Source organism: Ptiloglossa arizonensis, chromosome 1 (genome assembly GCF_051014685.1).
Source record: "Ptiloglossa arizonensis isolate GNS036 chromosome 1, iyPtiAriz1_principal, whole genome shotgun sequence".
Taxonomy (NCBI): domain Eukaryota; kingdom Metazoa; phylum Arthropoda; class Insecta; order Hymenoptera; family Colletidae; genus Ptiloglossa; species Ptiloglossa arizonensis.
In genome coordinates this window covers 21,443,722-21,471,008 of record NC_135048.1, presented here as the reverse complement: position 1 = coordinate 21,471,008, position 27,287 = coordinate 21,443,722, and the positions used below count along the sequence as shown (strand labels likewise).

At 36.5% G+C, this 27,287-nt stretch overlaps 1 protein-coding gene across 3 annotated transcripts in view; it reads right to left on the bottom strand.

Annotated features, from left to right (window-relative positions):
- The window catches only part of LOC143153271 (uncharacterized), a 109,300-nt gene that overhangs the window by 24,665 nt on the left and 57,348 nt on the right, over positions 1 to 27,287 (bottom strand). For all 3 annotated transcript variants that reach the window (XR_012993748.1, XM_076324290.1, XM_076324276.1), the window contains exon 2: positions 15,827 to 16,604. Coding sequence is in view for 2 of the 3 variants with exons in the window: in XM_076324290.1 (XP_076180405.1) it covers positions 15,827 to 16,058 (232 nt within the window). In the remaining variant the exon portion in view is untranslated. The remainder of the gene's footprint in view (positions 1 to 15,826; positions 16,605 to 27,287) is intronic.

Sequence of the window (27,287 nt, the reverse complement as noted above, 5' to 3'; positions counted from 1 at the left end):
ATTTTCCTTAGGCTTAATTAAAATTCTCCTACAGTTGTTAAAACTCGATGATCGGTATGTATTAATCGAAATAAATGTTTTCAAATGTTCGAATACTCGAATACTAGAGCATTACTACAGTATTACTCGAATGTTCATATATTCGAATACTCGAATATTCAAATATTCGAATACTAAAGTATTACTCAATACTCGAATACTAAAGTATTATTCAATACTCGAATACTAAAGTATTACTCAATACTCGAATATTCATATATTTTAATACTCGAATATTCAAATATTTTAATACTCGAATATTCAAATATTTTAATACTCGAATATTCAAATATTTTAATACTCGAATATTCAAATATTTTAATACTCGAATATTCAAATATTTTAATACTCGAATATTCATATATTTTAATACTCAAATATTCAAATATTCGAATACTATTATAGTATTACTTAATACTCGAATATTCGAATACTCAAATACTTGAATATTTGGATACCTATAAAATATTCGAATATTAAATTATTCGGTTCAGTTCTTTTTTGAGAAACACTGGTTTAGAGTAACGATCGGACAATCTTTCTATCGTGTTAGGTCAATGATTGCTACGTAACGGAAACACGCCTTCGACGAATCAAGACTCGAAATATTTAATTTCGATTAGAGATAAAAGCTATTTATACATTTTGTTTTGTTTTTTTATCGGGAATATTTTTATCTGACGAGTGTGCTGAATATTACACGCGTCTCGACGCAACTCTCGTTTAATTTATATTTCTATCAAATCTTCGATAAACGTTTTAATCTATTATCGTAATTTAGGATACGAAATGTCAAAACACACTTGCACGACAGAAGAGTCTAAAGTACAACGGCGATTAAGAATTTTATTGTCTCAGTTCTCTGCTAATGATAAATTTCATCAATCACCTTCGCTTGGAAGTCTTCACGTTCTCCAAGGAAATCTACTCACACACGCGGGAAAAGAAAGTTTCATAACCCTTTCGCTCATGGCATATTGAATTTAGCACGTTGCATTTCATGTGCTTTAAACCCGATTCGAAAGCATTTTTATCTCAAGTTTTCATGCATATCGCACACACATACTATGTAATTGCCTCAAATTCGTACTGTTATCTATCTTCTGGTAGAAAAATGAAAAACAAACTAATTTTACATAGCATTGCTAAGACCAATTAGCAAACGCATCGATTAAAGAAAAAGTACAATTTGAATTGTGGTTATCGTATTTAAATTTTTTTTTAACAATTAGTGTTTTAAGGTAAAGATGCGATAAACTTTAGTTCGTAAAATAGAACGAAATAAAGTGTAATCTTTTTGAAAGTATCGAGTAATGTAGAAAAGTTCAAAGTAAAAGTAGGAAACATAAGTAATGTCGAGTGACAGTGTACGGTACAATAGTTTAAATATTTTTCTTGCCCGATGAGAAGTCAACGTTGATAATATAAACCATCGACGTTTAAGTTTTTGAGTAACGTGCGAAATTTTTTACCTCAAAGTGAGTGTAAAAATTAAACACGTCGCCAGATAACGGTAATAATAGACACATTAAATATGACCTCATTATTTTCAAAAAAATTGTCTTTCACCACTTTCACCGATACGAAACGGAAGTGTTAATAATAGTCGGTGAAATACCAAGGAAAATACTAGGATGTCGGTCTTCGAAGGTAAAGTAATTGAGACTTCAACAACAATTATGAAAAAGAACAATTGCGAGGACAACTTGTCAGAAGAAAGGCGAGATAGCATCGATCACGTTCTCTCTATAGATTAGAATTACTCCCATAAACTTTCTTCGATTAATTCTATTCGCGTGTATTATTTCTATGAAAAAATTAACGCATTTCAAAAGTTTCTATATTGTGGCCTTTCAATCATTCACTTTCAATGTTAGCTCAATTTAACAAATTTACATCGTATCTTGAATCAAAATTTTTACCTCGAAAAATAAAAAATTATGAACGTTTATAAAGAGTTCATAAATGTTCTCCAAAGTAGATAGGGGGGAGGATGTTACAATTTAAGGGAGGAGTAGGGGGATACAATTTTTAACGTAGAAAAATATGAATAATCGAAACATCTCAAAATTAATATCTCTCTAAATTTGCATTTAATTTCTGCACTAATATTTTTCAAAATAGGGGATGCTTTACGATCTGAGACGAGAACGAAGGAATATTTTTAATGTGGAAAAATTGTGGTAATATCTCTCGTTGCTAAAGAATAAAAATACATTTTTTTTTGCATCATTACTCATCTCGAATAATTTAAGTAGAAATACATTCTTTTTGTATCGTTTCAAATTACTCATCTCGAGTGTAAAGATTTAATTTTTATTCACAGTTTGGAAATCACTGGCTTTAAACAAAGTATACGCGAATACTCCACGAATATTTTTAATGCAGAAAAATTGAGATAATATCTCTCTTTGCCAATGAGTAGAAATACATTTTTCTCCTATCGTTTTAAATTACTCGTCTCGAGCGTAAAGATTACCTTTTTGTTTACAGTTCGAGAATCACAGTCTTTAAACGAGGTATACGCGAATATTTTCAATGCAGAAAAATCGGGACAATGTCTCTCTTTGCCAAAGAGTAGAAATACATTTTTCTGGTATCGTTTTAAATTACTCGTCTCGAGCGTAAAGATTACCTTTTTGTTTACAGTTTGAGAATCACAGTCTTTAAACGAGGTATACGCGAATATTTTCAATGCAGAAAAATCGGGACAATGTCTCTCTTTGCCAAAGAGTAGAAATACATTTCTCTCGTATCGTTTTAAATTACTCGTCTCGAGCGTAAAGATTACCTTTTTGTTTACAGTTTGAGAACCACTGTCTTTAAACGAAGTATACGCGTGCTCGTAGTTGCGTGCGAAGAGATTGAAAAACTTGCGGTGGAAACTGCGAAACAGAATCGTCGACGATACAAAGAGGAAGCAAATTGAAATCTTCCAGTCGGATCTACGGTTTAATTATGACACCTGTTAGTTTCGTACGCGCGATACGTCTCTCTTTTGTTTCCGCGCGATTAGAATCTCACCCTGGTTTGTGTCGTCATCGCGCGCGCGCGAATAAAGGGTCGTAAATTGTCGTCGGCGATTAAACAGAGTTAACGAATTCTGACAATATGTTTGTATCGTCGTTCGAATCTTGGCGATTCCACTTTTTCAACGTCATCTTCGCATGTGTGTTTTTTTTTTTTTTTTACGTAACGCGGTTTCACAAACGACTGGCTGACCGAGGGAATTATATTGTACGTGCAAACACGTGCGATCCGAGCTTGGGAAAATCTCGATTAAATGCGTCGACCGTCGAGACGATTTTACAACAATTTCCTCAAAGACTGTGCTCAACATTTTTCATACTGTACTTTCCTTGAAATTATTCGTGTATAAGTTATTCGTAGTATCGACTGTCGTGGGGAATCGACTATCGTGACGATCGACACGAATATAATTTAAATTCTAAATTTTGTATATAAATGGTGGAAAATTTTCGAGATGTGTAAAATGCAAAAAAATGGTGCAGAAGATCTCGATCGTTTAAAAATACGAATCGTCAATTGTAACGGGTTACCGTTACGAAAATATTAAAGTAGAAGTTTAATAGTGATGAAAACATGTACAAATTTCGGGACAACAATTTTTTGTTTTAATTAAATAACAACGATTAATATCCAAAGATGACGTTTCGAACACGCATACACATTTATACTATTTACAAGTTTCAATTTACAATTAGTTTTCGACGTTCTTCGACAAATTATACGGGATAGACTAAAAACTCGACAAGAAACGAATCGGTGGGTAAGAAAATGATAAATATTTAAATACGAGATCGGTTTGCAATAAAATTTCTTTTCTAGCGAAGTCCAAGAGTTGCGCAACGTCCAAACATATATGTACACGAAACTTAAAATTTTAACCATTGCGAGGTAATGGATAAGAAACGACGTTATTAGATTCGTCGTTTTATTTTTCTAAAGATGATACTACTGTCTAATAAACATGTGTGCAGTTTCGTGCAGATCTATCGACTCGTTCTTATATTTACAATTGTTCGAAGTCGAAGTGTCACAGTGAACGATACAAGAAAAATGTATTTCTACTTCTTAGCAAAGAAAGATATTACCCCAATTTTTCTAAATTAAAAATATTCGTTGAATATTCGCGAATACTTCGTTTAAAGCAAGTGATTTCCAAACTGTAAACGAAAAGAAAATTTTTACGCTCGAGATGGGTAAAACGATACAAAAAAAAAATTTATTTCTACTCTTTAGCAAAGAGAGATATTATCCCAATTTTTCTACATTAGAAATATTCGTAGAAACCAACTGTAAACAAAAAAAAAAAAAATGTTTACCCTCGAGATGGGTAAAACGATTTTTTTAGAAAAAATGTACTTCTACTCTTCAGCAAAGATATTAACTATTAATTTTTAGATGTTTCGATTACTCATATTTCTCTACGTTAAACGATCTTTCGCAATGGGAAAAAACGACAAAACTTTCCGAACAATCTATTACAGAAGTAAAATAAATGTATCGCTCGTGCAATTTGCAAGAACGATTCGCGTACGGTGGAAACCGAATTAGCTAATGACCAACGTAAAGAAAATCCAAGAATAGAAGTGTAGCCTTTAAACGGATGTCGCGTATATATTTCACATTCGTATCGTGATATGCGAGAACTTGCCAGATCGTCCGACAACTTTTATCGTTTTTTCCATCGCGAAAGGAAAAAAAAAGAAAAAAATACTACGAAACTTCAACTTTGAACTGCAAACACACCAACGAGTCGTCGGATCTACGTGAAACTTTACACGCGTTCATCGAGCGGTAATATCGTATTTAGAAAATTAAAACGAACCTAATAGCTCCATTTCTTACCGATCGTCGAAACTTATCGAGCAACCTATTATTCCGATCGTTGTAGGACACGACGATCGGATAAGAATCGAGGGAAAAATGTTCATCAACGAACCGAGCCGAGATTTACGTTCTCGTAGGAAGACACGACGAATTTTGACGCGCGGCCCTCTTCGTGGACGAACCCCGTCATTTGCAATCGTAAAGCCACAATATTCACCATACTTTTTGTACGAATGGTGCACCGTACCGCCAAGATCGCGATAAACTGGCTGCAGCGTCGATTAGTTTTCCCTTTAATAGAATTAATATTAACGACGTGAAATTATCGGGCTACGAACTGTTACTATACCGGCAATCAACGCCAGAGTTATAATCGAAGATTGTAATCGAAGACAGGCGTGCCCTCCAGATGCATCGGTGAACGCAACCGTCTTATTTTAAACGCAAAGGAGTAGCGTCATTTGCTTGTATAATAGATCGACGACATTTTTGCGCGTTATCCTTGAGCACGGCCACTCCAGGGAGTCTAAAATTAACCGCGCGACGGATAACGTTTATTTATCGGACGACAATACGCCCGATAGAATGTTAGAATGTGATACGATTGGTCCGCGTACGTGAACGACCGTTTGAAAAATCGTTTCGTAAGTACTTGCGCTTCTATTTTCACGCATAGAACCCAATAACCGCGGTGCACCGCCGGAATACGGGCCACCTTAACACGTACACTATTTTAACACTTTAACGACCCCGCGTTGCTCGCAATGTGCACAGATACCGTGCAAGACTTTCGCCGACCACGCGACGTAATTTACGTTACCAAAGTGTCGTTCCATCGGAGAATTTTCCAAGTTAACGTTCTATAAATATTCGTGTATCGTTCAGGCTACATAGTCTCGTCGTTAAGTAGGATTGCCAGGAGAAATTTTAATCGTACCGTTTATCGGTATCGATGCGCGGTAACTCTCGACGGTGATTCTTTCGTTTACGAAAAAAGGGTCCGTTACGAGATTGGCTCGTGTAAATAACCGGTGACGTATCGATTTATTTTATTATATACGACGAATTTTATTCGATCGTTCGGAAAGTAATTTCGTTCTCCAAAATGGAGAATATATATAATTTATAAGATATATATATAATATATTAATATACGTAATTTAATCAAATGTTTATACGCTCTAAAAAAATCGCGTTTCATTTTTACTAAAAAAAAAAAACAAAAAAAAAAGATTTTCCGAATAATCTAATAGTTTGTTCGTACTGGAGTAAAATACCTCGTCTTTCGATTATTTTTATTTATCTAATCGATGTATATTTATATTCGCTCGAATCTGTTAACTTTTAACAATTTCGTACCGTTGAGTTGAGACAAACGAACCGAGAAGTAACGTTACATGAATTTCAAGATACTTTTAATAATTTTCTCTCGCCACTTGTTAGATTCAATTTCATCGTAATGAAAAATTTGAGACTCAGAATGAAACTTTACTGTTTGGAATATTCGAATCGTTGTGGTTGCAACGAGGAACGACGAGGTGTTAACGAGAGGATTTTGTATCGCATTTTTTTCGGAATTGGTACCATTGTGTGCCGTACAAACAGAAACAGTGGAGGGGATGATTCCGTTAGTTGAATCCGGTGTGAAACTTGAAAGCAGAAATAACTGTGAAACGTTTTAATGTCCGGGGCTGAAATAAACAGCTCCTCCTCCTAACTTGTGTACCATTTAACAATTAGTTGTTTGCACGAACCTCTGTGTAAAGTTTGCATTTTCGAGAATCGACGTTATGGTTTGCAGAACAACAGGTTTGTGTATTTTTTTCTTCCGCTCGGTTGCAGTCATCAAGAATTAACGAATTCCAGCTAAAAGCAAATGCAAATGCATTTCGTCGAATCTACTGCAATTATACGCGAAACGAATATTTTGACACCTTGGTATCGGTACTTTTTGATCGTTGTACGAAATACAAGTTTTTTTTTTTTTCTTTTTTTTTTTTAAACGTTTAAATATCCTGATATCCTAAGACGAAAACAGATAAGACGATACTTCTGGTTAAAAACGATCTCAATTATCGATACGGTGGTACATCGTATCAGAGTTGAACATCGATTATAGAACAATTCCTCGAAATAGAATCCTAATCTCACGAAGCCGATCGAAATCGTACGAAAAATTGCTCGCGATTGGGCGAGACACAACGAATGTGATTATAAATTGAGAAAACCTTGCTGATAAGCGAAGACTGATAAGCAGAATGGAAAATTTTTCGTCGAGAGACATTGTACAATTTTTGACAGACAATGGAGCCACGAAAACACTGACTTTTAGTAACAATGCACCGTACAGGTGCCGGTAAACTTATCTTTAATATTCGTACATTGAACGATGATCAGGGAAAATTAAGAATGTTGAATGATAAGCAGAATGGAAAATTTTTCGTCGAGAGAGACATTGTACAATTTTTGACAGACAATGGAGCCACTAAAACACTGACTTTTAGTAACAATGCACCGTACAGATGCCGGTAAACTTATTTTTAATATTCGTACATTGAACGATGATCAGGGAAAACTAAGAATGTTGAGTGATAAGCAGAATGGAACATTTTTCGTCGAGAGAGACATTGTACAATTTTTGACAGACAATGGAGCCACGAAAACACTGTTTTAGTAACTTTTTAGTAACTTTTAGTAACAATGCACCGTACAGGTGCTGGTAAACTTATTTTTAATATTCGGGGGAAGGGTTCTTATAAGGTGTACCGGTTATGAATTAATGTGAACGTTAAAAACAAAAGAAATTGTAGAACAGGCTGATATCCGACGAGACTCTATTTGCATTCTTCCCCGAAAGTGGCGCGAAGGTCAACGAGAACAACTTTGAAGCAAAACTGGAAACTGTTAATGCGAATTTGACCAAGGACCCGAGTCGCGAATACCGTGCCACGAGTCGAAATTGAGATTGTACTTTTGTTCTGACGGGGATGACAACAATCTAGCCTGGTAAGTTTACACGAACGTATCTAGTCATGCACATACCTATATCGCGAACGTGCGACTGGATGCAGTTCGATAAATTCATTCGAGTCACGCCGCATTCTCGAACGAGTACAACGAATATACTTGACCTTCATTTGTTACAGATACACCGTCCCCTGAGAATGTCTCCTGTATTCATGTTTTAACCATAGCTGGAACCATTCAAATGCTCCGGTATTCGAATATTAATTTCCATTCGAATGCTCTGGTATTCGAATATTAATTTCTATTCGAACGCTCTGGTACTCGAATATTAATTTCCATTCGAATGCTGTGGTATTCGAATATTAATTTCCATTCGAATACTCTGATACTCGAATATTAATTTTCATTCGAATGCTCTGGTATTCGAATACTAATTTCCATTCGAATGCTCTGGTATTCGAATACTAATTTCCATTCGAATGCTCTGGTATTTGAATAGTAATTTCCATTCGAATGTTGTGGTATTCCAATATTAATTTCCATTCGAATGCTCTGGTATTCGAATACTAATTTCCATTCGAATGTTGTAGTATTCCAATATTAATTTCTATTCGAATGCTCTGGTATTCGAATATTAATTTCCATTCGAATGCTCTGGTACTCGAATATTAATTTCCATTCGAATGCTCTGATACTCGAATATTAATTTCTATTCGAATGCTCTGGTATTCGAATACTAATTTCCATTCGAATGCTCCGATATTCGAATATTAATTTCCATTCGAATGGTCTGGTACTTGAATATTAATTTCCATTCAAATTATCTAGTACTCAAATATTAGATACCATCTGAATATCATTATTCGAATATTAAATACTCTTCGAATATCATTATTCGAATATTGGATACCATTCGAATATCATTACTCGAATGTTAGTTACTAATAGAGAAAAATTTAACAAGTAATCTCAGCACTAATTTCAACGGTAGAATATGTACCATTAGGGTAAAGTTTCAGTAGATTATTAATGAAACTAATTACCAAAAAATACTCTATTTGAAATCGATCTACATAACCAAAAATTACACGGTTAATAACAACGTTGATCGCACTAACCCAAACTCAGGTACACCCCGATTTGTGATAACATTCGATACCTCGTATCTGAAATTCTCATAATTCACCGTTTATTTATTGATAAAAATACAAGAAGACGCACGTATTTACTCTAGAACCGAATCACTGATTCGAAAAAGATGTAATTCGATCGCTGCCATTTATCGTTAATTAAGTTCTTAAAGACTTTGGTTAAACAATTAGGATTATTCCACACGATAACGATGAAAAATCGATCGACATCGTACATCGTTTTACCACTGTATTATAATATATTTATTCAAATCCTGGTAATCTTGTAAATTTATCACGGACCGTAACAATTAACCAGTTATCGATCGTTTTTCCCGGTGAAAGTATCGATAGCGTTACGACGATCGCTCGGATTATTATCAATTTCGTGTTTCTGCGCATGCGCGGACGACGATCGGGCTCGAGGAAAGCAAAGCGCGCGCGATCGTCGGTTTACGAAAGACGACCTTCCAGCGATGGAAAACTGTAAACAGTCTGGTCACCCGCGACAAACTGGGAATTAATTAATCGCGGCAAAATAAGCGGTTGTGAATAAACGTACCGTAATAATGGCGTTCCCGATGATTAAGGCCGACCCAGTCCGAGGCAAAGGTATGCAGAGAAAGTAGGAGCCCCCTCCGTATACGCCTATGTCCGGTCGTTGCACCGTGCAGTACTTCTTTCTTTTTAACCTCTCGCAACATTGGCCAGCGTGAATTTCAGACTGAGGTTCGATCGATTTTTCAACGAAACTTTTCGCGACACAAGAAAGAAACGGATGTCGTACCTTCGAACGACCAAGTCGCCAAATATGGCGCGCAAGAACCAAATATACGATGTCCTCGAATTGGAGGTACGACAATTCGAATCGTTCGGTATTCAAATATTTCAGTAGTATTCGAATAGTATTCGTAGTTACTCGAATATTTGAATAACGATATTATTCAAGTATTTGAGTACCGTTTTGAATAGTTGAATGACAATCGAACCTCTCGCAACATTGGCCACCGTGAATTTCAGACTGAGGTTCGATCGATTTTTCAACGAAACTTTTCGCGACACAAGAAAGAAACGGATGTCGTACCTTCGAACAACCAAGTCGCCAAATATGGCGCGCAAGAACCAAATATACGATGTCCTCGAATTGGAGGTATGACAATTCGAATTGTTCGATATTCAAATATTTGAGTAGTATTCGAATAGTATTCGTAGTTACTCGAATATTTGAATAACGATATTATTCAAGTATTTGAGTGTCATTTTGAATATCGGACGACAATCGAACCTCTCGCAACATTGGCCAGCGTGAATTTCAGACTGAGGTTCGATCGATTTTTCAACGAAACTTTTCGCGACACAGGAAAGAAACGGATGTCGTACCTTCGAACGACCAAGTCGCCAAATATGGCGCGCAAGAACCAAATATACGATGTCCTCGAATTAGGGCTACGACAATTCGAATCGTTCGGTATTCAAATATTTCAGCAGTATTCGAATAGTATTAGTAGTCGCGAATAAACTTCCTGTACTCGATTACTCGAATATCGTTACTCGAATATTTGAATAACGATATTATTCAAGTATTTGAGTATCGTTTTGAATAGTCGAATGACAATCGAAATATTCGAATAGAACTTGAATTATATTTGCCGAATATTTGTGTCAGTTAAGTATTTCAACATTGGAATGCACAAAATTCGAGTTCCAGTCCTATTAGTGGAACGCACATTTAGAAAGATTGTAACTCCGACAGTCGTGATTTATTTAAATTCGTACAAGCTACATTCGTACATTCACATTCGTGGGAAATTATTTCTGAAATCTTATTATCATCGAAACGACATAACGTTTTTCTACGGGAGTCGAAAAATTGTATTATAGAAAAAATCACGTGTTACGTTTCTCCGGAAATTATTTTTTTTTTTTTTTTTTTTGGTGAAAACACGCTGCTTTTCAATAGACATCTCTATAGCTACTAAAATTCCAATATCCACTCTAACAGATACTGAACTCCTCCCACTGTGTCGGCTACAATAAAAGTAGATATATCCATTCTGAGATACCTTGTATGAATTCCGATGGTATCGTTTTACACGGCAAAAAATATTTCCAACACCGTGGAATTTTTAAACGTTTATTTTAACATTTCTTTATTCGGCGTTTGAAGCTCTGTCGAATTACAAAACGATATTTTTCGTGTATCCTAAAAAAGAAGAAATTCGACGACGGTTTTTGTATCTCGCAAACAAATAAAATACCAAAAAACCAATTATCGTATCGAACGATCCTCTCGATTAAGAACGAAATTGAACAGCTTCAAGATCCCGCTTTCGAGATCCAATTCTTACCCCGGATTCAAGAGTCGGACTAATCCTCCTCTAATGTATATATTTAATTAACACGAGCGAGCCAATACAGTGCCCAGATAAAAGATCCTCAGCTCGAGATAAAAATCGCTATCTACCCCGCTTTCGAGTAGATTAGCATCCTCGATTTTGTCAACGTACTCGAAAGCCAAACCTACCATCCATCGACAAATCTACGAGATAACATTTGGAACGAACCACTCGTATCCCTACAGAAGCTTACAATTTCGTTTAGAGAACGACTCTCGCCCTTCAAACTCGAACATTAACCCTCGAAGTGAGACGCGGAACGTCGTTTATCTCCAAACAAGATGGTTACTCGAAAGAAGATCAAAGTATCGTACGATAAGAAAGGAACCGAGAACTCCATCAAGGTTAAATTAAATCGATCACCTTCCTCGCGGGAACACTTTCGTGTATCTCCAGACAGCTTGAACCGCGAGCAGCCTCGAATTGAAATTTCTTTTCTTTTTTTTTTCTTCAATCGCCCACATTGGCGTAACCCGTCCAAGTGTGCGAAAGATTTATTCGCAACAGTGTCGAGCAAACGGAGCCGAAGTTGAGAAATGTTTACCGCGTTCTCGCGGCAATTAATCGATGCCCACATAAAACTTACATCACATTTAAGTACGTTCCACTTATCGTATCTCCAATGCGATTAATGCGCTTCACGAGGCTCGTAGCATCGCTGTGTCGCTGCTTCTTCGATGCACGTCGAGACGCACGAATTTACAACGGACGTTCGACGTCGTATCATTTAAAGAGGCATCGAAGCCTTGTTTTTGAAACGTCCGTTAACCATCGATGGACCGAATAATGCGCGATCACGCGTTAGTTCGAGTTTAACCTTGCCCGTCGGCCAACTGTAAGAAGTATTGCGCACTTCCGGCTGGTCATTCACGTGTCTCGGGCCCCTCGCGATTAGATATACATACGCACGTACGCATGTTTACGTCGTGCCGTCTTTAATTGCTGTTTGCCGGTAAAACTTAATTATCCGCTCGTGCCACGGCGAAGACCAGTCGTTTCGATGTAATAATTAAATGCGCCAACGAACGTTCAGCGTGGAATGTCGGTACCCCGCTGATCGTCAGAGCCGGTTTTTAAACAAATTTCGCGTCAAATTTTTACGCGTTAAATCTAATTACGTCACCATCCGGTGACAACACCGGCCGGCGAAGTTCACTTTCGTTTCGCGACTAGATTCCCGCCGAGGAACGCCTATTTACACGACGAATCTCCGCGATCGAAGCGAATCGAATAAATAAACACGCGTGACGAGTTCTTACTCGATGTTTATACGAATTGTATTAGCATACATGTAAAATTTATCGCGCGTAACAGTTACACATACTTCTGCGTTTTTTTTCTTTTTTTCATTTCGTTCCAGCGACAAATAAGCAGCGCCCGCTCTCCAAGCTGAATTTTACCCCGGATTCAAGCTAGGGAATTATTTTCGATGTTTGCGTTCCCTTCGGCTAACAGCGGCTGTGTAAACAATGGTCGTGCGACTGCAGAGAGACTAGAACTGATTGAAAATTGAACATTTTACATATTTAGTTGCACTTTTACGACAATGTTGCCAACTGGTTGGACGAGATCTTTCCGATGGTAATGTATCCAAACGCGACCATACTCGGATATCATTTTCAATAACGCGTGTTCCTAGGTGTCGCTAAATTTTGTAAATATAATCCTTCCGTTCATTCGTCAAAAATATTTCGACGAACTGTTATGAATAAAAAATATGAATTCGCAGCAACAATATTTACCAAGTTGTAAAACAAAAAATTAACAGAGGTCGTCTTTAATTTTAACGTTTACATAAATAAGCTCTTCGATGTCTGTTTTTTTTTTCCTTTTATTATCGATCCCGCTATATTGAGCCTAATTCTTGAACATCAATTTTAAAGATACAAGCGGCAAAAATTTTATAGCGAAAACACTCGATAACCCCAGCACGTATTTTTAACACGAACGTTCTATTCGAATTTTTGTAGTTTTCGAAATATTTACTTTCCATGGCAGCGTTAAAACACTGTCAAGTACTTGTTTACATTCGAGGCGATGGAATACTTCGGTAACCGAACACGTCGGAAACTATTACTTTTATAAATGAATTATTAATACATCCATCCCCGAAATAGATTTTTCCATCGAATTTTGCTGTAGAAAAAGCTGAACAGCTCTTTTAAGCAAATAAAGTTGACCTTCGGGTGTCCGTGACGCCTCCAACCGTAAATAAACTGTGTCTACAACAAGGTGTCCTCTACGGCTGACCCAATTATAGTGTAAGCAATAAAAATACTCCATACTTCAACGGAGTACTTATTATTTTCTCAATATTCTCAATGACGTTACGTCTCGTTGTTTTAAAAGTTTTTTTTTACTGCAATTTCGATCTTCTTTGGTAAATTATATACATAATAATCTACGACATAATTGTACACACATAAACATCTTCAAGGATACCGGTACAGATGTATACGTTACGTTTTTACTTTATTCGAAGCATTACACCGTGAAAGTGATCGCTAGAATTGCGAATAAACGTTTATAATTAAATTCTTCAACGATTCCCTTCACGTTGAACAAAATAATTCAAATCCAAGAGAATGCAAAACCGATCATCGTACACTTTCTCAGTTTAGACATCGCAACACGTTTATAATTTAATCTCTACGATTTTGTATTCCTTGTTTAACGTGCATGTATATAATTACGTTGCAAATTATTGCACTATTTACCGAAAAGAATCGAAATTACGAATAACAACGTTAGAATACTTACGAGGCATGCGAAAACGATCGTAATACCGATTGTAACGATGAAATAATGTCGCATAAACACAGGTTCGCGTACACTTTGTTGCATAACGAATAAAAAAAAATGCTCAAAGTGATCTCCTACAATACGGATACAAATTTCGTAGCGTCGCCTTGCGCATTGTTATTTCTTTGCCATTGTTATTGCTATCATTGTGCGATACCTATCGACGATTATTTACGCTATAGTGCTCGAGCGGATTAGAATCATGTTCACGCGTGTGACATTCCATTCGAACATGTCCTCTGACGTGAAACTGCGAATGATTGTAACTTATCCGCGAAACATTTCGGGACTTGTAGGTTTACTTAACGCGACATATTTATGCGACGTTTTTCTACGATTACGATCTGCAGGATATACTAGTAAAAATCAAACGAGACTTTTTACGAAGGCTCGTATCGAGGACAAAGGTAAGGGACAGCGAGAGCGAGTGAGATACGATCAACACGAAGCGAGTAGTTCCAGGAAGTGAAGAGGACAACTTTACGATTTTTCGATCAAAATTGTATTAACGATACACGTTGTAACCAGAATTGGGATTATTCGTTGAGTATCTTTGTATTCGAGTACTTCAATGACTCGACTATTCGGCGAATACAATTCAAGTACAATTCGAATACTCGAGTACTCGAATATTTTAACATTTGTGTAAATCTCTTGAATTGAAATTTACTCGTAAAATATACTAATTGCAAAGCCACACTAAGGATTGCACTCCGCAGCATCTGTATAGTGCTGTCTGAATAATAATATTCAAATACTCAAACATTCGAACAATGATACTCGAATACTCAAGTACTCGAATATTTTAACATTTGTGTAAATCTCTTGAATTGAAATTTACTCGTAAAATATACTAATTGCAAAGCCACACTAAGGATTACACTCCGCAGCATCTGTATAGTGTTGTCTGAATAATAATATTCAATTACTGATCGAATATTCGAGTACTCGAATATTTTAACATCTGTGTAAATCCCTCGAATCGAAATTTACTCGTAAAATCTACTAATTGCAAAGCCAGGCTAAGGATTATACTCCACAGCATCTGTATAGTGTTGTCTGAATAATAATAATCAAATACTCAAACATTCGAACAATGATACTCGAATACTCGGATACTCGTTACTTGAATACCTCTAAAATATTCGAATAGTCCCAACTCTGGACATAACCATTCGTCTATACAACACGATCGTGTTGAATCCACCAGCAATAGCACTCCGTGCAAAACAATCTCGAGATAGATTCAAATTACTCGAAATAAAAAAAAAAAGAAAAGAAAAAGAAACAGTACTCCGATCAAAAATTTCCAAAATGTTCATCATACCGATCTTCGTACCCTGATGTGTAACATTTCCCGAAGGACGATCGAACGACACCGGCGAAAAAAGAAGATTCGTAGAGGAAGTAAAAAGAATCGTTATCCTTCGAAAGTTCGGCGATCGGTAACCAGGGGAGTCGAAGTTACGGGAAATCCACTACCACGTTACGAAAAAAGGCGTTCGTCAATTAGGAATCGAGAATACCCGGTTGGGAGAAGCTAATCAACGTGCCTGGCAACGAAAGCGCGTCGCTACTTAACGACCAAGCTCCGCGCCGCGTAAAGACAAAGAAAATCAGATAAACCGATTCACGTACCCTTGGCCCATCCAGTGAGAACGTTCCCAAGATAAGCGACCTTATAGCAAGGGTCGTACTCGGTGATGGAGGCATTACCCCTGTGCCGCCTCCACAGCCTGCCGAGGCCTCTCTTCAAGGACCTGAGGGTCCGTTGTCCGAATTCCTTGCCGACGGCCGCGTTCTGGCCCGATCCCGAGGTGCCGTTTTGTTCGTCGACGGGATCAGCGACCACGTCGCCCATCGTCTTCATGGTGTTCGTGTTGCGGCGGTGTCTGTTACGCGCCGACACCGAAACAACGGTGTCGTTGTTCGACGAAATGTTCCTCACAGGCGGTTCACGTTTCCGTTGGTGTGTACCGTTTTCACCGTCGAATCGCACGACGAAAAAATCATGGAACCGGCAGCCAGCTACATCGCGCGATTTCCGGTAGCTGGTCCCGGTGGACGTGGACGACGATCGCTCGTGATACGCTCTCGGCGAAGGAGCTCGACCTTTCGGTGTCCCCCGGTGCTGGCCGAGCAGAGTTATCCGACCAGGTGGATGAGCTCTATCGAGGTCACGACCGGTGCTGCTGATCGAGAGAGGTTGTGAAACTCGAATAAATCTCTCCCGATGCCGAGTTGGCTGCACGACGACCACTCCGCGCGCGCAACTCCACACACCTCAAGGCCGACCTCTTGTCGTTATTCTCACGTACGAAGGAAGGTCGGCGCTTCTCATGAAAACCCGGGGATATCTTCCGGGACCTCCTCCTGTCTCTTCTTGCCGGTGCGAACGACCACGGTTCCTCGGTTCCTGGAACAGAAAACGACCGGCCGTGAATTAGACGCGAATTTAATCGGCCGCGAGTGCGCCTTAATTAACCGAGCGGGATAATTGTCGGTCACGTTTCGCCCCTTACCGCCAACGGAGTGAAGATACGCAATAGTTGGCGTTCACCTGTGAATTGCCGCGGATGACGCGACAAATGGTATTTACCTTTTTACGATAATAAGAAATAACGATACCGTGCGGTGCATTGTAATAGGGGGACGCCTCGCGGCGGACCAACGTGTGCAGTCGGCGTTCACGGGAGTAGGGGATTCTTTGTATTTGAATAGTCGAACGTTCGAGTGATTCGAGTAGTCGTCCGAGATGAGTCGAATAGTGTTCGAAAACTGTTCGAATACTTTACTATTGAAACACGGTCGATTAGTAGAGTATAGTCGAATATTCGATTAGTAGAGTATAGTCGAATATTCGATTAGTAGAATATACTCGAATATTCGATTAGTAGAGTAAAGTCGATTAGTAGAATATAATCGAATATTCGATTAATAGAGTATACTCGAATATTCGATTAGTGGAATATACTCGAATATTCGATTAGTAGAGTATAGTCGAATATTCGATTAGTGGAATATACTCGAATATTTGATTAGTGGAATATACTAGAATATTCGATTAGTGGAATGTACTCGAATATTCGATTAGTGGAATATACTCGAATATTCGATTAGTGGAATATACTCGAATATTCGATCAGTGGAATATACTCGAATATTCGATTAGTGGAATATACTCGAATATTCGATTAGTGAAATATACTCGAATATTCGATCAGTGGAATATACTCGAATATTCGATTAGTTGAATATACTCGAATATTCGATTAGTGGAATATACTCGAATATTCGATTAGTGGAATATACTCGAATATTCGATTAGTGGAATATACTCGAATATTCGATTAGTAGAATATACTCGAATATTCGATTAGTGGAATATACTCGAATATTCGATTAGTAGAATATACTAGAATACTTGACTACTGTGATAAAGACGAATACTTAACTATTGGAACAAAATCGAACACTCGATTAATATAATAGAATACAGACGAAAGTATTTCACGAATGTAACTCAAATATTTACTATTCGAGTACAGCGAGTAGCCGTCTCAGGCGATCAACTCGTGCCCGAGACTACTGCTCAAGTAGAATTATATAAATACGCTGTATTGCAGAGAGAAAAAGATCAGTCTCGGGTTAAGAATAATCCGGTAAATTTTGTTCAATCACTGGTCAAAAGGTCCAATCCAATACGATTGGTTTCTTTCAGAAGTTTCTTTCAGAATACTTTAGTTTCGAGACTTCGCTCAAATTAAACGCGTTTGTACCCCTTTGTAAAAAGTAAATTGAAGAAAAACAAATTTCATTTAGTATGTAAATATGCACGTAAAATCTATTTAAAGATGAACTGAGCTTCGAACCATCTCGCGTGATATTGCGCCGTACTTTTACACTTGTCTCTATGTACAGTATATACATTACGGGAACGAGCTATTACATTTGCGAACATTTATATACAATTATATTTGCATTTGCTTGCACATAAGTAAATTATTCATGGTATTCCGAGAATCGTAAGTGATCCGTCGATCGATCGATGTCAAGACGCAAGAATTAAACATACCATCAGTATCCTCCGTTACTCGAGTACTATTTCGTATTACGAGTAATGGTATCCGAATACTGCAATAATCAAGGTTTATTCGAATAACACAGTTCCGGCACTCGAATGTCTTTATATACCCGAGTGTTCAATTATTCGAATTGTTCCAGCTTTAGCTGGAAATCGATGCGGGTGGTGTAGCTTTTCGCGATCGAAGCGCTTCGATGTCGGAAATGCTATTTTTACAATTTTAGACCTCCCTAAACGTAATATGTAAGCAAAGAAAACTCCACCGTTTGTACGCGAGTTCGCCGGAGTGCTTTCCAGAAACTGGGACGAGCGAAGATGCAAACAGAAAGAAGTTGCATCCTGCAATGGAAACGCATCTTTTCGCGATGCAAGTTTCCCTCCCTCGGCGAAACGATGCAAGTGCATATTGCACTTTTATTCAAATTGATAGCGATCCTTATCTGTCGCAAAAATTGGCACGATTCTATATTTATAACCAATTGTGTACCAATTGTAACCAATACCGATAACTTTTATTGGTAATTTTCGTTCATTTTCGCGAATACCGTACGTTTGTAAATTCGAACGGTTAAATTCGTTAATTGAACTTTGCACGTATCGAAATAATTTACGTAGAGATTTCGTCAAGTAGCCTTTATACGTACCAACGATTCGTGTAAACACAGACAAGCAAAGATACAGAACCGGGAAATTTAATGTACAATTTCTACATAGTAATCGCGGACGAACAGTATCTCGTGAATTGGCTTCGGTACGATGTAATATACGTAACATTAATCGTCGATAAAAGTTACACGCGCAATGCTTGAACTTAGAATCGTGTACTTAAATACCGAAGAAGCGAAAGGTGAGTGGCGAAAGTAATTATACCGATAAGGAAGTGCTATTGATCCAATAAAACGGCGCGACTAATGGCGCGCTCGACAAAAGGTACGCGCAAATTGTTTAAGATATTGTGCGGCTGAATACCGTGGACCAAGGGTGAAAGATAACGGCAATTATACCGATGGTAATATTTTCCAATTTTTTATGGAGGATGGCGACAAATCGTAAATGAATAGCGGCTGCGAGAAGTTAGGTGAACCGGTGCGAAACCGGTTGTACGTCGTGAGTGTTTGATAGTGTTTTAGGATGCAAACGAGCGAAGCTGGCTGAAATATGCCTCACGAATAGTAAATACAAAATAATTTATTTCATTTCCACAACCTATCAATTGTAATCGAGATAAAATACTACTTTATCGTACCAATTGCTGTTTCACTGTGTTTCGTTGCTACGTATTATTTCACACGGAGAAAATAATATATACGTTATCAACGATTTTGTGTTAGAAAAATTTGTGCAGGAATACCTGTTGCAATTTGTGCATAGTAATCGCGGAGGTGAGATGTTACACGTGAGAACTCACGTTTGTAAGATTCGCATTAGAAAATGTACTTCTCGCAAAAAAAATTCAAAGGCAAATTGTCTTACAAATTAAATTTCACGTTACCTATACACCTCTTTTTGTAGATTCGATTCACATTTATCGAATCTATTCAAAATTTATCTTTAAGATGCTAAATTGTTTTCGAAAAGTGATCACCAATACGACATGTATTCGTTTTTTTTTTTTTTTTTTTTTTTTTTTTTTTTTTTTTTTTTTTTTTTTTTGAAGACGTGTGAAAAAAAAAATAAAAACTTTGTCATTGAGAAATTGTAATGAAGAGTGCAAAAAAATATTTTGCATTTAAGTAATATCGGTTTCCAACTAGGTAACTAGTGTTATTAAGTTTTCATCGTATTCGTAAGTAGGAAAAATAGATCAATTATGAGGTAATTTGAGTTTCCCTATATCTACCATAACTAAATTATAAATATCTGCGTCTTCGGTATGTTTTTTTTTTTTTTTTTGATGGCGAATGGTAAGATAAATTGCTCTTCGGGAAAAAACACGTTCCGGTAATTGAGATAATATAGCAGTGAACTCATTTTTTTTTTCCTCGAATTCTCAAAGTCCAATTTTGCGTCAACGGTGTTTATATATTATATTTTCACGATTACTTCACCTAACAAACACTAATACTAAAATGCATAGACATAATTGCACGATACAATCTAACAAACACTAATGCTAAAATGCATAGACATAATTGCACGATATAATTATGCAAAACATACAAATTTTTATATAAAACACCACCTAACAAACACTAATACTAAAATGCACAGACATAATTGCAAGATATAATATAACAAACACTGATACTAAAATGTATAGACATAATTGCACGATATAATTGTGCAAAACATACAAATTTTTATATAAAACACTTCACCTAACAAACACTAATACTAAAATGCATAGACATAATTGCACGATATAATCTAACAAACACTAATACTAAAATGCATAGCCATAATTGCACGATATAATTATGCAAACACAAATTTTTATATAAAATACTTCACCTAACAAACACTAATACTAAAATGCACAGACATAATTGCACGATATAATCTAACAAACACTAATACTAAAATGCATAGACATAATTGCACGATATAATTATGCAAAATATACAAATTTTTATATAAAAAATTAGAGAATTTTTCATTTGAAAATCGAGATCGTTTGCTTTTTCCCTGCTCGAGCTTGCAACACGCCGGGTAAACGAAATAAACTTTGGTTCCTGTTTATTTAAACAACATTTCTTACATTCCCGTGATATTGTTTGAAAGTCACTGCAAGTGAGCTCCTTTAATTTACTCTTGTTTTACTTTTGCATTACTGAACCAAAAATATGTTATACTATCAAAAAATATATACAGTGACCTTGATACGACCTAATATTTTATATAAAATATTTCTATTTTTAGTGTATTTATTATAGATTAATATTAGAACTTATAAAGTTCTAAAGAGAAATAACGATGAAAATTTCTGTCGCGTTTTTCCCGTTTATCTCGAGACGTGCAATAACGGTAAGAAATCCGCTGAAAAGTTTATTAACGAAGTATGACGCGATCGTTTGATACATTCAATGAAAACAATCTTCATTAAAGTATTATTCACTACGTTGTACTCGTATGTACAATATTCCAGTGAGTAAGCTTGTATCCAGTATCGAACAGATTTTTATCCAAATAAAAGCTTATTTGTGCAAATGATTACTCGAATAATCGAGGTACATGCATATATGCGTAATACAAACAAATAACTAGTACCCAAACAAATTATTCGAATCATTATTATTATTTATCAATCGAACGAAGCAATGTCGTATAGTTAAAGAAAAAGACTATTTACTCAAAACCTTTTCGACTTTGTTTTAAGTAATTCTCAATTTCAAACAATTTCTGCAACATTGAAAATAATCACACAGGTTGGGACAATATTTTGAAAAAAAGAGATAAACTTTCCAAAGAGATAATTACACAGTGATTAACTCACTGTTGCATCTATACGATAAAATTTTGTTTTAATATTTAATTATTGTGATACCATTTTTCAATATTGTAAAAATTATTTTTCATTGAAGATGATCTCGAACAAGGTCGAAAACATTTTTTACACCCTTCTTTGATATCACATCGGATCGTTCGATTCGACCCATAAATAAATTTCGATTTCCAACGTGCGATATTATCGAATTCAAATATTTGATTAATTATTCGAGCAAAGATTCAACACGAGGTAGTACGAATAACGCGCGTTTCTGCTCGTGTTCAGCCATCGAGTGCTTCTCTAAGAGGCACCGAGGATCCTTTGCTATTCAAAGTGGTCTTGCGCACGACCTCGTTCGCTGTCAATAACACACGTAAGCACGTAACAACGGGACAAAAGCACAATGTAGTTTTCCAAGTGTCCTTCTAGATTTCACGACGAAACGACATTAGCCACGATGGCCCGACATACTGGCGCACGGAACACGAATGATAAGCACGTGCCAAACGTAACGTAAACGAAGTGCACTCTCCAGGCACGTTCCGCGATTACCGCCCCTGCTTTATTCGTTTAACAAAATTGAGAAGTGTGTTGCAAATTGTGTTCGAAAAAGAAAATAAAAAAAAAAAAAAAAGGAAATGCTCACACGGTGCAACAGGTGGCTGCGTGAGTGCAATGACTTCCGTTACATAGCATTAATTTGCATTGAAATCATGTGTGTGTGTTTTATTTATTTATTTATTTATTTATTCTTTGGTTATATAAATATATATATATATAAATATGTATATATAAATATATATATATAAATATGTATATATAAATATATATATATATAAATATGTATATATAAATATATATATAAATATGTATATATAAATATATATATATATATATATTTATTTATTCTTTGGCTACATAAATATATATATATTTATTTATTTATTTATTTTTTGGCTACAGATGATCGAAATATTCTTCGCCAATTATTTTCCACCAAAATGGTTCACCGATTCGTAAAATAACAATTTTCGTAAAATATGAACCAATTACGTACCGGGCAAGCACGTATCACGTGTCTTGAACTGTTTACTAGAGAATTTTTAATCGTAAATGTAGATAAAATTTAATTGCGAATACAGATAAAATTTAATTATATATAAAGAGATACCTGTCAAAGAAACTATGGAAAAAATATTTCCCGTCACGTTTCATTTGCGTAAAGAAAATTGAAAGCCTGGAAAACGTGTAAAATTAACCCGGAGATGCAAAAAGCCACTGGTTTCAAATTTTGTTTAATAACGCTTCCCTGAATAGTACAAAATGTCGTCGAATCTCGACGATAAAACAACCGATCCACGTGTTTCCAAATTGCACATATTTTTCGCGTCCCCCGATTGTACATCAGGAACCCCTCCGAATTGGAAACCATCGTTGCAATCAGTGTCTAATTGATCACAATACCACCGTATCGTGTCAGCGTTTCGTTCATTCGTGAAATTCGTTCGACGACTGGTCGCAGACCGCCATTGATCAATATACAGGTGCAAGTGGTTGAATCAATAACGATTAACGCTTCGAGACGATGAGAATGGGAGGAAAATTTCTCGCGGTGAAGTTTGCACGGTGCGAAGTGGGCCGTTACACGAAGTGGTAATGTTTTCCTCCTTGATGATGCTGCTTCCGAGATGCTACGAAGGTCATCTAACCGTGTCTATTCACCGGCCACGGTGGCTCGAAATGGCAACGGTACACAGAAATGCTTTCAATTGCTACGTAATTGTTTTTCTCGGTAGCGATGCGTCGCGTACTGGTCAATTCGAGTTAACGTCTCGAACCCGGTGCGTAATAAACTTGCTTTATTGCAACTATTCGCGATCGAATACTTCGTACGGGACTTGACGCGAAACAACGACACACGAGCGGACACGAAATTCTGGAAAATGCGCTAGCTGCAAACTTAATCGACGTTGACGAGACACGTAATTCGCGCGTAACGCGTTCGGTAGAAAGACACGGTGAAAGTGTAATTTAACGCATGGCTGATTGTATACGTACCGAAACAACGTTACCATTGTTCGAGACGGATAAACAATAGTAACTTCATGGGTTGGAGGTATAGTACACAATCTGTGGAAATTTTTTTATATTACTATAATAGATTGGTAAATTGTGGTTGGTATTGTTTTCGTCGATATTATCACGGTTCATCTTCAATTATCGGGAATGACGCGTTAATGCGTAAGGTAGACGATCGGTGTAAATAAAAATGTGTATTTGTCAATATTGTTAGTATTATGCGTATATTTATCGATATATCTTCGCGAGAGTGTTATGTATGAATTGGTGGTGTTTTCACGATTAAAATGAGCCCAAACACGGATCGAATGCGAACTGTTTTTAATTATGGATAATTCGAGTGATTTGAAAAATCACTCAATGACGTGGAATTGAAAATAGTTGGAAGAGGGTCGTGTTTGGGCTCGTTTTCACCGGGAGAACCTCGCCGATTCGTTGGTGATGTTCTCGTGAAGATGTAATGAAAAATATTGAAAATATGAAAGAATTAATTTTCATTAATTTTCAGGAAACGTGTATCTTCTCTCTCTCGGTTGCGAACGATACGAACGACGTCTCAGCCTCTGATTAAGATAAAAAAGGTCGATTTCTAAAATAAGATAGCTACTCTCCACTGTTATAACACGAGGGGACCCTAATATAACATTGTCGTAGATATTGAGTGATTATTGTATATGAAACAATGCCTCGTGATAATGCAAGTAAAGAATATAGAAAAATGATTTGATAAATCAGTCCTTTGCAATTACAGTTTGTATATTCAAACTATATAGAAATATTTTCTATCGCGAGATTAATGTTACATTGATTTTCCAAATCTGTGCCAATTGTAAAAATTCTCTAGGATATTTTTTACATAATTTTTTCTTCGTCTTATAATGGAAATCGATACAACGCAAAAAGAAGCGATGATTTCGATTTTGTCAATTGGTTTACTCGGACCACGATCATAATTACTTATTAATGTTAATTTAAGAGAGCGTATTTGTTAAATCTTTGACCTTTCCAGCCTCAATGGTATCTACATTGGTAAAATTTTCTCCAATTTAAAACTGTGCGCAGCATTCGGTAATGCTCGAGTAATGCTTCAGTACTCTACAAACACACGTTCACGTCTCGTTAAATGTACTTGCAGTAATTACAGTGCATTTTACGCCCGTGATATTTATATCCTGTCATTATAATTTCGTTGATACGATTGTGAAATAGCTACGACGTGTTTAATAACATAATAGTTCGTAACGAAGCTAAACAATTAATTCGACGTAGATGTGATTTTCGAGTATTCCTTTAACATCTGATATTCCAATCCCTGAAACCTTTATCCTCTTCGGTAATAAAATATCGTTTAATTAAGGTGCGATATTTATTTCGTTGATAAATATTGATTTCCAGCTGAATAAGATACATAGGATAAAAACGATTAAATTATTCGATTATCGTATCGCGAATAATCTGAGCTTCATCCTGCAGTTTATTGTAACTTCGATCTAACTGTGATGAATGTTAATAAACGTTGATCAATGTCACGGTGAAACAAGGATAGAGTGTAAGATAAATATTCGTTAGTTATACGTGTACGTCTCTCGACTGTTCCCCATTGATCGCGTTTCATTTGTCTCGCGTACGACGACCAATTTTTAAAACGATTCGAAACGTTTACAACATCCTCGCAAAGTTTCCAGAACTGCGAGGCGTACAAACGGAAACGATTACAAGGATGGACGAGGATAAGCGTAAAAGTTGGTACACGGCTTGCTGAATTTCGAGCCCAAGGCTCCTCTCTTGCACTTCGGCACAGACTGAACCATACAAATCGTCTAGGTTTTTGCCCGGTTAACTTATCTTACCGGAAATTACGGCTTCCAACGGAAGTCTTGCGGTCAGTCCAGTACGAAACGTTGCTCAAGACCCATAAGCTGTCGCGTTTAGAAACACCCAAATTTTTACTTTCCTTCGAATTCGTTGTCCTATCGTATCCTTTCTCAAAATTGTAATGCTTCGTTGGAATTTAAAATGAGTCGTACAAGACGCACGCGATGACACCTAATATCCTGTCATGTTTGGTAAAATTGATAGAAAATTTGTATACGTTCGTCGATTATGTCAAACATCGAATATCATTCAAATACTATTCGAATATTCGACTATTCCAATACTCGACTATTCGAATACTCGACTACTCGAATTTCTTGACTATTCGAATACTCGACTACTCGAATTTCTTGACTATTCGAATATTCGACTACTCGAATTTCTTAACTATTCGAATACTCGACAACTCGAATTTCTTGACTATTCGAATACTCGACAACTCGAATTTCTTGACTCTTCGAATACTCGACTACTCGAATTTCTTAACTATTCGAATACTCGATAATTCGAATTTCTTAACTATTCAAATACTCGATAATTCGAATACTTGACAATTCGAATATTTCATGGACTGGTCGAGTGTCTGGATATTCGTAGTACACGAATAGTATCATATGGACTATAAATTAAGTTGTATTTGCATTTAAGATATTCTGTATAATATTTTCATTTTTAGAAAACAAAATTAACGTGTTGCGTTGAAATGGTAATATTCGAAAAGTCAAATATCAGAAGTTTATTCATGATATTCGAATATTCGTAGTATTTGAATATCTAAATATTGGTAATTTACCTATGTCAGTCATTATCGATTGTCAGGTGTCCATATGGTGAAACGTGAACTCAAGTTACAATAATGACTGGTTTTTGTTATTCCAACGTAATCGTGTTATCTTCCTTTTTGAAATGATGCCCGTTATCTTTTCCTTTCCTTTCGAAAAGAAACGAAGACCGAATCCCTCTGAATACTATGATCACGTGCAATTTGTAATAACAATAAAAAATTATCGTAGAAAAATTACCGGTTAATCTGTCGTTCTAATCGAACGTAGATAATCGTTTCTACGACACCGTTGCAATTTCCAATGCATCGGCACACAAATTTATAATATTTATTAAAATTTCCAACGAGCACTGAATATTCGACAATGTCAAATTATTGACAGTGAAGATTAATGAACAGTATGAATTATTGTACAACAGAGTATAATTCGATAGCTACAGAAAAATTCAAAAATTCTCACAAGTATCGAAACTCGTGCAATTATCGGGGTAACCGATTCGATAAAAGAAAACTAACACCGTACAACCCTGCTACCTATAGCTAAAGTGATTATGCATCCCTTTTGTGATTATACATCCCATATTCCGACCATGGATCAACGCAAACTCGTTTACAAGAAAAAATATACAATTCCTTGAAAATAAGAAAATTTAAAAAAACATCGTCAACATTTGTAACCTCACTTTTTCGCAAACACGGTCAACTACAATTAAATGTCTACTAAATATACCTTATTGACCCCTCTACAGGCAGATCTGAGACGAAACGCAATTCCCTGTTCATCCTCGCGTCGCTGACAAAGAATGGACGTTGACAGTGACCATATTGCGTTCCAAAATGTGCCTGTGGT